General features: G+C 40.0%; 1 protein-coding gene across 1 annotated transcript in view; it reads left to right on the forward strand.

The window, feature by feature from the left end:
* Window positions 1–404: 404 nt before the first annotated feature.
* The window catches only part of dpy19l1l (dpy-19-like 1, like (H. sapiens)), a 28,879-nt gene continuing 15,537 nt past the window's right edge, over window positions 405–13,746 (forward strand). Inside the window, exons 1-10 of the mRNA XM_044358037.1 lie at window positions 405–872; window positions 1,502–1,526; window positions 1,624–1,711; window positions 3,593–3,730; window positions 4,779–4,899; window positions 6,706–6,799; window positions 7,660–7,717; window positions 9,176–9,267; window positions 10,380–10,479; window positions 13,003–13,080. Of these exons, the coding sequence (XP_044213972.1) occupies window positions 650–872; window positions 1,502–1,526; window positions 1,624–1,711; window positions 3,593–3,730; window positions 4,779–4,899; window positions 6,706–6,799; window positions 7,660–7,717; window positions 9,176–9,267; window positions 10,380–10,479; window positions 13,003–13,080 (1,017 nt within the window). The 5' untranslated portion in view covers window positions 405–649. The remainder of the gene's footprint in view (window positions 873–1,501; window positions 1,527–1,623; window positions 1,712–3,592; window positions 3,731–4,778; window positions 4,900–6,705; window positions 6,800–7,659; window positions 7,718–9,175; window positions 9,268–10,379; window positions 10,480–13,002; window positions 13,081–13,746) is intronic.

Consider the following 13,746-nt stretch of genomic DNA (forward strand, 5'->3'; position numbering starts at 1 on the left):
CACCGCAGCTCAACAGGAAAACTCTGTCAGAGGAAACACAAAGAGGGAATTTGATGCTAAAAAGACGGTAAATGTGGCAGATATCCACTTGATGTGACTAACTCAGACTGCTGAAGCCTCATGTAAGCTTCAGATCAACTTTTAAATGCATTTTTGCACAAAATGACTGTGTAGACATTGAAAGGATATTTGAAGGGGATCTTTTAATAGCCAGTATGAACAGGAGGAATTATTACAGCAAGGAAAACCTCTTTCAGTGTTCATATTGACAACTGACTGTTGTTTTAAGACACACTTGAAAAATTGTGAACCTGTCCTTTCACTATCACTCTCTATCACACACTCTCTCTCTCTCTCTCTCTCTCTCTCTCTCTCTCTCTCTCTCTCTCTCTCTCTCTCTGTGTGGTACCCACTACTTTGACGTTGCCATGGTTACCATAAGAAGCTCTCTGTAGTGACGCCAAACGTCCAGCTGGAGGCGAAGTTTCATAAGATTTCCACGTCTGTGTCTGAAGTGAAAACACTGGTACTAAAGGGGCAGATCCGAGGACCAGATACGAGCGACCGTGTGGAGCTGCCGAGCTCACACACCCCTCGGGTTTTTCAACGGCTCCTCGCTGCCTCGCCTCGCCTCCTCCTGGGGACCATCATGGTGGCTAAAAACAGAAAACAGACCGGGAAGAGTCCAGCGACCCCGGCTGACCGCGACAGGAGCCCGCTCGTCTCGCCCCCTGGCAAAAGTAACGTTAGGCGACCAGGCAGGGATGGCAAAGCTTTCAACAGCTCTCATTCAAACGGGCTCTCCGGCATCAGACACAAGCTGGGGCTAACTCCCTCCACAGTCGCGAAGCTGGGAATCACTCTCCTCCTCGGTAAGTTAGGAGCGTTAGCCTGCTAGCTCCTTAGCTAACGAGTGCTAACACTAGTAGCATTAGCGCTAAATTAAGTTATCTCCGCTGCTCATCAGCTGGCTAACGTTAGCTCACCTATCCGCTAGCTCACCAGCGTTAGCTAACTGTTACTCGTTGTTGCTATTGCAAAGAGGGTTGAATCAAGACCAACCGGACTTCTTGGTTGTAGATACTTGAAAAGTATCAAGCTCAAGTATCTACAACCAAGAAGTCTAGTTGCCCTCGATTCAACCCTCCTTCGTTAACCATAACCTGGATGACTGGGAGTCTTCACAGACATTGTTGCTTTTCATTAAAATCCCAGCAAAGTAGCCGGTGTCCTTTTCAGTTCATGCGACCCATCAACCCCACACGTGTTAACCTTTATTTTTTTTTTACAGTCTATGGTGTTAACACCAGTCTATGGTGTTTCACTCTTCAGTTGTCCCCCCTATATCATTATCAAGTCCTCTCCCTTGTAATTGAACTGCTTCGGTGTTTGTGTCATTGCCATTTCTATCCTTCTGTCTGGAAGTCATTGCAGTTTGTTAAGACATGAATGAGCATTTTTCTTTTTAGCAGCAGTGAAAGTTAATTCTCTCTGTCCACAGCTTCTCTGACTGGATATCTCCACTGGTAAGTTGCTCTATTAGCGTGTTATTACTCACATATTACAGCTGTGTTTTCTTGTGGATGCAGCAGCTGGATCACATGTTTCTCCTTCTATGATTAGGTATCATCTTACGCAGCTCTTTGAGAATGACAGACACTTTTCACACTTGTCTAACCTGGAGAAGGAAATGGCTTTTCGGACAGAAATGGTAAATAATGCATTGTGTTTTAAAAAAAAAAAAAAAAGTTTATTAAAGATACACTAATAACATTGTTTTGAAGCTGATGCCAATATAATTTGACACATGCAAGTACACAACAGGTTAAACTTAAGGTTCTAAGCTGCTTCAGTTACTCTGACAGTTGTTTTTGTCAGTTAAGGAGTTCATTGTTTCCTCTATGAAAGTCGGAAAAGTACACATAATAAGGATGACGTCTGCAGATGTCATGTTTTGTTAAACCAACAATCCAAAACAGAAAGAGATTCAATTTGCAATTATCTAAAACAGAGAAAAGTAGCAAATCCTCAAATGTGAGAAGCTGGTATTCCAGGAAATGTTTTTTTCTTGAAAAGCAACTCAAACAATAAATCAGTTATCAAAGTTGTTGCAAATCCATTCTCTGTTGATCGACTAATCAATTAATTGACTAATCGTTTCAGCCCCGATACTGTGATTCTTTTGCTAATTTGACAATCATATTAGATAACACACTTACAGGACAAAGAAGGAAGTATAAAATGGCAATTCTGCAATAAGCAAAGTATGAAAGTAAATGAATAAATCATATTAAAATGTAGTTTAGACGAGTCATGTACATCACAGTGTAAGGATCGATCATTTAGGTCTTTTTTTTATAGTAAAAATGCAAAACAATCCCCTAGTTTCAGCTTGTGACTTGAAGGTTTTTTGATTTTCTTTGCCTTATGTGTTAATCTTAAATTGAATTGAATACCTTGAAGGCTTGAACTGTTAGTCAGACAAAACAAGCAATTTGAAGACTGAGTTTAAGGAAATTGTGAAAGGCATTTTTCATTATTTTCTGACATTTTATAGACCAAACAATAAATTGGTTAATTAAGAAAATAACGTGCAGATTAATGAGATTGAAATTCTTGTTAGTTGCAGCCTTATAGGTTCAGTCACATAAGTTTTCCCTGCACTCAGCCCTGAAGAAGGATGTGATGTCATGGTTTCAATGCGGAATAAAACAGAGAAACAACTCACGCTGCACGACTCCAATGTCCACTTAGAATTTATTGCACCAAGGTGACGTTATGAAGCACTACTGCTCTTCATCAGACTAAAGTGAGCGGAGCGATGACGAAGTGCAAACAGTCTGTGAGAACATTGCTGCAGTTTGTATTCTGGTAGTTTAATATTAGTACAAAACAAGGTCATGACACAGAGCTGGAATATCGACTTAAACTTTTCCAAAAAGCCAGCCTATCAGCCAGCTGTGCAAATTTGCAAGCCAAATTTGTTCAACTTTGGGTAAACTATGACTTGCAAGTCTGCTGAAATGTAGACTTTAATCTGTGCAGGCTTCAGTTGAAGTGAAGAGGATACAGAGTGAATATTTACAGGGTGGAAGTGTGACATGGCCCGGGCCCTAACTTCTGTGACACCACATCATCTGCACGTTTAAAGATAATCATACGTCTTCCCCATAATAATATCTCAAATCTTCTTGTATTCCTCTTTTTGTCACTTTCTGTCATTATAAATCCAACTCCACAAGGGTAAAATCAGCAAATATGTGTCACTTTATGTAGTATATGTTTGTGCAACATCATTAGTGCTGTATGAAAGCTGCTGATGGTACTATGCGGTGAAGGCTTTATGCCCTTTTGTGAGATGACACTGAAGGTGATGATTTAATCATATGCAAACAGAATATTTTTCTCTTTGTGCGCTACCAAATGGGCTGTGAGCTGCTACCATCTGCTGAGCCTGTACAACTCCTTCTTGCTTCCTCTGAGTTTTTTTGTAAAGTTATATTTAGTGTCTGCCTGTTTCTGTGTCTCTTTATCTCTGTATCACTCTTTTATATGAGTTGAATGTGTTTTATGTATCTTCTTTTGGTTCCAGGGTCTGTACTATTCCTACTACAAGACTATTATTGAGGCTCCGTCTTTCCTGGATGGCCTCCACATGGTTATGAACGATCGTCTGACAGAATACCCCCTGGTTATTAACACGCTGAAGAGATTCAATCTCTATCCAGAGGTAATTTTAGTTTGTAATTCATGTTAGCTACAGCGTGGTCGCATTGCATACATCAATCATAACACATTTTATTTGCTGTTATCAGACCGTACAGACTTTGTCCTCCAAAGCTTAAAAAAAGATTCTACATTAAAATTTCAAATCTCGCTACATTGAAAAAAGGAAGTGAGCTGTCACATTGAAAAAAAGAGAAAGTGAGAAAATTTAATATGCTCAATATGTGCAGAAATACTGGCACTAAATGGCAAGAGGAACACAGAAAAGGTGTGGACCAGCAGGGTGCTAACGTGTCTCTAGAAATAGAGAAAAGGCAGGAAACGATAATGAGATGCTGTCATTATTGAGAAAGCGTATTCGACATGTTGCCTCCAAGCTTAGTGACATATTTAACACAAGAACAATAATATAAATATAAATCTCACTACAAACCAGACCTCTAGAAGTTTATTTCTGCACATGCTACGAGAGTTCTTAGCGAGAAGGTCCGAACAAAACTGTTATCGCATGGAGAGATCTGGTGTGTGTTGAAATTTAATCAGAAAGACTTTTTTTTAGCTGTGCAGGAATAAAGCTGAAGGAATAAAGTGGAAAAAAGTAATTCTAGTATATGTTTTGCAGTGCGCCTGGTAACAGAGTGTTGGTATTTCCACTGGTTAGTGAATTTGTGGAATATTTTAAAATTTTAAAAAGTGTATTGCTGGCAGAAAATATCAGGGAATTGGGCCACTTTACAAGACAACACCAGAATGTAATTTAAAGCTGGTTTTACACATTAATTACATGTTTTTGCTTCCTATATTCAGTACAAGTAGGTCAATTTTAGCAAAAACCACAAAAAAACAATTTAAGACAGACCAACCTTATCAGCTCAGGAAGGAAAAAACAGTTCTGGAAAAGTAATTGCTCATTTTACAGGAGGTCTACAACAGGAATCCTGTGTATCTTTGCTCCTCACAGATAACAAAACAAAGACCCCTTTCAAACATATTGTTTAAATAAGGCTTTTCACCGGTTGTCATCCCTCCTGCTGTGCGTCTCTGCTCCTCAGGTGGTCCTGGCCAGCTGGTACCGCATATACACAGGTGTAATGGGCTACTTTGGGATTCCTACAAAGATGTGCTGGTCCATCAACAGAGGAGAGGGACTCACGCCTGTGGACAGTTGTGAAGGTACAGACTGTTGCCATGGAGCCACTTTCTAGATCTGCAAAATACGCTTATTTGTCCACACACACACACACACAAAGAGCAGTTAAAATCCTCACACAGTCTCGCACTGAGTTGACTGGATGACTAACTTCTTCACAGACTTTGATCATTTTTCTCACTCAGACAGATGTAGTTGAAACGGCCTCATGGAGAGTTGGCAGTGAGGAGAAGATGTATAAATATTGCAGAAAGAATTGAACATAGGAATCTGTTTTTGTCTTTGAACCAAACCTGTAAAAAAGAGTTTCTTTTTTTTCTACAAAAATCCTCAACACCTCACTAAAGTATCATTTTTTTCTCCCTCTAATAGTCAGTTATGATCTTTACATGCAGGCTCACAAAATCATATCAGACATTTAGGGTCTAGGAGGAAACAAAATGATTATTATAGAAAAACACTTTTAACCTATTACACACTTTTGTTTGCAGGAACGTTTCCTGGAAGGGTAAATCTGCTGACAGTAAACAAGCAAAAACAGTTTACTTTGTGAAACTGCCTTCTCTATATTTCTGTCAGTCTCATTAGAGGAGTAATGTACCTCAGGGTTGATGTACAGGCTGTTTTCACAGTGTTTACATAAACCCGATGCAAGCCGCCTTGCATAAGAGCTAACAGAGAAAGTGGGAACATTTCCTGTAACTGTCAGCCGGTACATTCTTTTTGTGAGATCCAGAATAGATCAGGAAGAAGCACTGCTGAGAGGAAATGATTTGATGGTGATATAACTACGGTTGCAGTCAGTTGACTAAACAGTAGGGTGGAACAAAGTATTTATGGTCACGAAAACATTGAACCTGCATCTGTCCTTCAGATCTCTGAGAACAAACTTGTGTTTCTGTTTTAGACACGTTATTGTCGTGTGTAGTACCTCACATCCACATGTTAATTAAAGAAACACAAACTAACAGGTCAAATGTACTGAACATGTGAAATATGCCACATATTCTCATAGTGATTTCAGTTCAGCTTTAGTGTAGGGCTGTAACTAATGATTATTTTCATTATTGATTAATCTGCTGATTACTTTTTTTAGATTAATTGTCAAGTCTTTGAAATGTTTAAAAATAGTGTAAAAATGGCATTCACAATTTCACATTCACAGTGATGTCTTCAATAAGCTTGTTTTGTCTAACTTATTAAAATGTTCAGATGTTCAATGTACTGTCATATATGACAAAGAAAAACAGCAAATCGTCACATTTGGGAAACTGGAACCATCAAATATTTGTCTTTTTTGCTTTTAATGACTGAAACAATCGATTATCAAAATAGTTGCCAATTAATTTTCAGTCAACTAATTGATGCAGCTGTACTTTATATTACTTGTTTTGTAAAACTGTTGAAAACACAAAGACGTTCAGTTTACAGTGATATACAACAGTTAAAATCTTCACATTTTAAAGTATTTTGGGGGAAATTTTGCTGTTCTTTGATACAACACAGGAGATGAGAAATGAGGAAAGAGAACCCATAACCCAAAAATATTGAGATTACTATCACAGACGACGAAAGACACCAGAAAATATTCAATTTTGAGAAGCTGGAACAAGATCATTTTAGCATTTTTTTTTTCTTAAAAAATTACTCAAATTGATTAACCGAACAGCTGTGATTCTTTTGTTCTTCGACTAATTGGTCGATCAGCACCGATTTCAACTCTTGTCTTCATTATTAACCCTCAACATCTTCTCTGTGTGTCTGTCTGGATGTGTGTGTGTGTGTGTCTGTGTGTGTGTGTGTGTGTGTGTGTGTGTTGTGCACATCAGGGATGGGCGACCCGGCGTATTTCTACGTGACCTGTGTATTCCTACTGAACGGCGCGATGATGAGCCTGTTCTTCATGTACGGTGCTTATCTCAGGTAACTGCTGCCCAACACTCTGTCCTCTACATCTCCACTGAACATCAGAGTGGAGGAGATGAGTCTTTATGGTCCATCTCGTTCCTCATCGGTCAGCTTGTGACGCCTTTTGTGTGTAACTGTTATTTTATTTTTTTTATTTTATGGGGTGAGTTGTTTAGTAACAAGAGTTTGTTATTCAGTCCATAAAAAACACAAAATACTCAGTCCTCTTTGGAAAAATAAAAATATATGTATATCACTCCAACAAGAACTAAACCAGAACAGTCTCTCATCATTGGAGGAAAGAACTTTACTCATGTTAACAAGCGTTAACAGGAAATACATTGAATGACGTCAATCAGTCGGACCAGCAGCAGCAGCAGCAGCAGCAGCAGCCAGCTCTCTGAAAACCGATCACTTTCAGGACTTTAACGTTCCTTGTGGTGTCCTTGGCTTGTGTTGAGCCGAGATGAACGAGGGACTAAGCTACTTTGACTTTTTTCAGTCTACCACAGTTTGCGGAATTATTTTGCCAGCAGATATCGTATCCTCTGACTCCCATTTACCACATGACGTAATTTTAAAGCATTTTAAAGGTGGCCGGCAGTAGGACTAATCAAAAACAGGGGAGGGTACTGCCCAACCTGGACCTCGCCGGCTTGTTATAAGCTGTCAAACCGTGATAGAGGAAAAAACATATTATCACTATCATCATCTGAGCATCAGTGAGGAGTGAAGTTTTATGGTTTGTTTCCTGTCTCTGCCAAGAATATTGGATGTGAGGGATCAGACGGAGGATGACCTTTCTGTCTTCTGTCTTCTACTTTCTGCCTCTCTTATCTTGTTTCCCCGTTTCTTTCCATTTTTTTTCTCTCTAGCGGCAGTCGGCTGGGCGGCGTCGTTACCACGGTGTGTTTTTTCTTCAATCATGGCGAGGTGAGTGCGCTGCCCTCGTCCACCTTTAATATCAGAGTCGGGAGATTTAAAGTCGGCACGTTGTATTTCGGTGCGAGCAAGTCTAGGTGTAAGCTTCTGAAATGTGTAAAAAGGCAAAAATGAAAAAGCAGTCAGACAGAAAAGCAGAGGGTGGTTAATAAGGACTCATTTCAGCCTCAAAGGAGCTTAGAGTTGGTTTTGGCTGGCACTCAAAACTGAGTCCCCTCCACCCACCTCCTCTCTCTCTCCAGTTCCCCTCAGAACAAATAGCATGCCTCTATTTTTCCAGATCAATACTCTGACAGTTCAATCATGGACTTACAAACAGTTAGAGGTGTTTCTCAGTCCTCTCATACATCCTACACTCCTCTCACCAGTTTTTCTTTTACCTCCAAGTCCAGTGCTGTTTTATGACATTTATGAAGCATTTGTGGTTTTCACATTTTTGGAGGAAGCAGTATAAGTGTAATGTGAAATGTTCTGAGATAATAAACATGAGAGATTGCAGTGTGAAGTGTTATTATTATGTATTAATAGTGGTGTGACATGTTATCGAGCGATGAAGCCTGGTTCCCCTTTAACTAACAGTAAAGAACGTGCAGCATAATATTAAACAAGATAAATGCATTATGAAATAATAAAGGCAGTTATTTGACATTTGACTTCCTGTCTTCCTGTTCGTTCTAGAAAAAAAAAATGACCAGTATATTAAGATATTACATTAGTGGTAAACCTGATGTCACCAAATTATACAAAAGTGCTGCACAACCCTGAATCCTGGAGGTCCAAATTAAAGCTTTTAGATTGAAAGTGACAAAAACAAAACACAAAAACATCTTTGTTAAGCGTGCAGGGAATAGTACAGACACTGGCAGAGAGTGATCATGTAAATCAGACAGCAGCCCAAAGTTTTTATTTTTTGTTGTTACACCGACTCACAAAATGAATTAAGCACAGCCGAGCACATTCGCAAGCAACAGTTCACAATCAGCGGTCTCTGGCTTAAACTTCCAGTTGCTACTGTTTGCTATGGCCCCTGTTAATTATGCCCTAGCTCTCTGTTGCAAGTCCCATTCAGGTCAAGACCGTTCAGGGAAGGGAATCATTCTCACTCTCTATCTGTGGCTGCACACTGTGGTTGCTCATCTCAGCCAAGACTCTCTGTTCTGACCTCACAGTGTTGGAATGAACTTCCCACCGAAGTTAGGACAACAGAGTTACTGGCCAAGCATTTGTACTGTAGTGCTGAACTAACTGTTGTTCCTGTGGGGTTTGAATGTACTTGGACAAAAGCCTCAGCTGAATAAATATAATATAACGCAACTTCTTCTATGGCAAGCCACATGTTGATTGACAACTTAAGCTAATATGAAATGCCAGCTAGCAGCAGTCTGTTACAAAACGATAAAGTGATCAGTTTTTTAATGTGTGTGTGTGTTCATTTATGCATCTTATCAGAGCACTCGTGTGATGTGGACTCCGCCCCTGAGGGAGAGCTTTGCCTACCCCTTCCTTGTCCTGCAGATGCTGCTTCTCACCTACATCCTGCGGTAAAACCACCATCCGTCTCTATAATTAATCATAATTCACTCTGTATTATGATTACTGAAAGAGGCTTTTTTATTAAAAACAAAAATGATTACTTCCTTATGGGAGATGTTGAAATTGTGTAATCGCATGTGGGCTGGATCATTTTTAATAATATGACACGAAAATAAATATTGAGTCATTCGTTTAAACTCTCTATCAGCTCATGTTAAAATCATAATGGTCCAGATTACCTTGCTAAAAGTTTCAATAACATAAAAAAATACTAAAAGCATAAAACAATCAAAATAACCCAAAAGCCAATTTCCCTTCTTTAAATTTGAAATGAAAATCTCATCACCTGAACATAACCTTGTTATTGATTATCAGTAGTGTAGGCACACATACTGTACCACACGTAGTGCCATCACATATTTCTAAACATTTCTCAATACAATCATCTTATAAAACCTGCAGCTTTATAATTTTTTTAATGGATACACTGAAACATTTGGTATTCATTCCAAAATTCAGTTTTATCTTGCTGTGTGGAATTTCTATTGGAATAATTATAAAAAATTTTCACAGCTGGATGCTCAGTCGAAAACATGGAGAAGCATTTGTTTTTTGTGTTGGACCATAAATATGTGAAATAAACAAGCAAGACATGATCATAAACTGTTACCTTGTGACTGTAAAGTAAGACAGGCTACAGGCAATTTGCCCTTTGTGTTGTAATTACTGGGGTGAAGCAAAGCTTGTTTCTGTCGTCTGCTCAATAGCGCGCTGAAACAGGCTCTTTGGTGAGCTAAGAGCTTGTCACAGACACTTGTAATCTTCTCGCTGCACATCAACCGGTTGAAACCACCTTGTGTTTTTTTGTGAGTGCAGCCAGTAAACTGTGACTTCTTCTACCGCCGGCTTTAGATAGAGAATGAACCGAGTCTGGCTCGCACGTAACCGGTCTTTGTAGTACAAATTGAAATTGAATGTGTTGTGCTCGTGTGCCGTTTGTCTGTGTTTTCTCAGCGTCTTAATGCATTTTCTCTTATCTCCCCTAAACCAACACTTCCTCAGCAACCTGTTTTTTTTTTTGTTTTTTTTTTCTCCATCTCCGTCTCGCTTCTCTCCCCAGGACACGGAACCCAAGCAGGACAGCCATGGTTGCTCTGGGCATCTCCAATTTGTGCTTTATGCTGCCTTGGCAGTTCGCCCAGTTCGTGCTGCTCACTCAGGTAAACAGAGAGCCAGAGAAACATTGAGAGAGAGAGTGTGGGAAGAAAGGAGAAGGGGCAGAGAGATTAGAGAGAAAATAGAGACTTTGATAGAAGAGGACAAAGAAGGTGCAAGGAGTGCAGAAAAAAAAAATAACGGGCAGGAAAGACTGAAAGAAAGCGAGTGGATACGGCAGAAATACCAAGAATACATGATTTTATTTAATTGAATTAAAGCTCTCTCAATATACCTTAAAAAAATACGCATATAAAATCCTAAGACTACAGTATTTTGAGTGGAATAAGTTGAAGAGTGTAGGCTGGCAGACAGAAGAGTCGGAGTTTGAACTGCGACTCCAGAACAAGTAGGTCACTGCTGCGAGCATATTTGCTTAGCAACAGTTTAGCCCACGCTGCCAGCCGCACAGTAAGGGGTTTTAACACGAGACGAGTTATTTTACAGCTTTTATTTCTTTGTTTCATCTTTGTAATTTGCTAATTGAACCTATTTGTCTCATCCGCTGTGTGCGTGACCCAACCTGCAGCCAAATATATCCACCCTCGCTCTGATTCGCATTACTTTATTGTCAGATAGATTTACATAAAATGGAAATTTGTCTTTAGCACTGGCGTATGAGACATCATACATAACAATACACAATAATTATTAAGATGTGATGGAATCTTAAAGTGACTAAGTGGCAGTAATAAAAGTGATGAGTGGATTTTTCTCCCACTGGCATGTAAGGCCGACATAACCATCACAACAATGCATAATACACAGCAAATAAATACATGTACATTAACATAGGTGATGGAGTTGGTTGCAGAAAGTCCCAAAGAGCAGCCTTAAAAAGGAGGTGGCTTAAGGGAAAGGGTAAAAAAAAAAATGTGTTTTTGAGGGGGAGTGGGGTAGTTCCAAGGGGCCTATTTAAACAGGCTCTTATTGAGGAAGGTCACAGCTGATGGAATAAAGGATTTCTTGTAAACCGTTCTTCCCGGCCATTGGGACTTTCGGTCTGCAGTTCGATAGCAGCAACTGAGATGCTGAGTGTAGAGAATGGGTGAGGTCGTTGTAGATCTTGATTGCCCTTTTTGATTGTGGATTGAGAGAATAAATCCTGGAGTTGGAGTCGTTTGTCTCCAGTGATCTTACTGGCCTGGTTGACAACCAGTGTCAGTTTGTTTTTTTGTTTTACTGAGAGGTTTCCATGCCATGAGACAATAGAGGGAAAACTCTGTTAGTGATTTGTAGACCATGGACAAGGTGTGCTGGCTGGTGTTGAAGCTCCTCAGTTTCCTGAGAAGAACGAGGCGCTTTCTTGCTTTCTTGTAGATGTGGTTGACATTGTCTTGAAAGGTGAGTTTATTGTCTTGTTACTGTTCCCAGATATTTGAAGCTCCACTTCCTGGCCCTCCATACTGATCGGCTTGTTGCCTCCTAGACATAGCTCCTTGGTCTTGGTAACATTAAGGTCTAAGAAGCTGTCATCAAACCAGGAGGCGAGGCTGTTGATGTACTGGCAGTAGGAGGCGCTGTTCACATTCTGCTGGCAGGCGACCGGGGCCATATCATCCGCATGCTTGATAAGGGAGAGGTCACTGCTGTTACACTTCACTTGATTTGTGCATATTGAGAACAGCAGGGGAGTTAGAACACATCCCTGAGGGACCCCTGCAGTCAGAAAGGGTGGTGTTGATGCAGACATGCTGGGGCTGTTCTCTTAGGGATTCTCTGACCCAAAGGACCAGACTGCTGCTGACATTCAGGTCACACTTTAAGAGGAGCTGGGGCTGGATTGTATTAAAAGCAGAGGAAAAGTCCATAAAAAGAATACAGACATAAGTGAAAGCTCTGTCTAGACGACCATTATCCAGGAGAGTGAGTGTAGCATCTTCAACACCTCAAGTAGCTCCGGTAGACAAATTGCGTGGCGTCCATAAACTCAGCTGTTTGAGATGAGAGCTCTTTACACATGAGAGGCTCCATACATTTGCTAAGTATATGTGTGAGAACTCTGGGTCTGAAGTCATTCAGAGATTTGGTATGGGGTGTTTTTGGTACAGGGTGATGGTCTCTGGGGGAAACTCCTCAGTCTGGAAGGAGTGATATGTCTGGCAAATACACGATGTATGCTCCAGGTCTTTATATCTTTTATAATCCCACAATTAGTTACATATTGGTATTAATCTCTATAATATTATCATACCTTATATCCCTCTATTGTTACATACATGTACATAGCTATGGAGCCTGGAGTGTGCCACTGGAATAATTATAGACTTTTACTGTGTTTAATCACAATCAGTCAGTATTTTATTTGTTTATTTGGATCTGTTTTATCCATATTAAAATCTCAAAATTGATTGATTAATTAATAATAACAGTATTTTCTATTCTCTCTCTCAACATTTTCATCCTCAGTTGTATCACCTGTTTCATACCTTCTGTTCCTGACTCCAGATACTAGAACTTTACAACCGCACAGTTGTTTATAAGTGATTTAGTGTTGATATCGTCTCTTTTTTTATTGTCTCTTTCAGGTGGCTTCTCTATTTGCGTCGTATATCCTGGGTTACCTTGGCGCCGCAAAGATGCAGTCTATCCTGGTCACTCATATGGTACAGTACACGACCTTTCCACATCCTCCATCAATCAATCAGTCAATCAATCAATCCAACAGAGTGTTTCTGTCTCTTAACTTGACACTGATTTGTCACCGGTGCATCATGCAGGTCATTGGCGCTGCTGTAGCTTGATTTGATTGAACAGTAATAAAAATGACACGAAAGCCATTTACAGACAACAAAATGATTAAAAATGGAAAAAGAAAATCCAGCTGTGCAGATGAGCCAAAAAAAACCAAACACTGCATAAAGAAAGAAAAGCAAATAACTGAAAGAAAATAGAAGACATTGTAGTTTTGATGTATCATGAATGTACATTACATTGCCTTTCCATGACTGAGTGGATCATCTGTTGTGCTCACCATGAGTGAGCGCTGCTCTCCAGCTGCTGTCCTCTCAGTTGTAATGTGCTCCGCCTCGGTTCTTATCTCGCTCGGCCGGGGGACAATTTCACAAGAGCTGTGAGGACAACACCAGCGGAGACAGGAAGGACTTTCTTAAGTATTAACGATGATACCGGTCATGCATCTGTGCGCGTGTTTGCAAAAGTCCGCTGTAGCATGAAATAGAGAGGATATATCGGCAACTTGGTTCACTCCGCCAAGGACAAAAGTATATCTGCTCCGATGTGAGGACGTAAAGATGTTTGTGTGTGTGTGT

The sequence above is a fragment of the Thunnus albacares genome, chromosome 8 (genome assembly GCF_914725855.1).
Source record: "Thunnus albacares chromosome 8, fThuAlb1.1, whole genome shotgun sequence".
Classification (NCBI taxonomy): Eukaryota; Metazoa; Chordata; class Actinopteri; order Scombriformes; family Scombridae; genus Thunnus; species Thunnus albacares.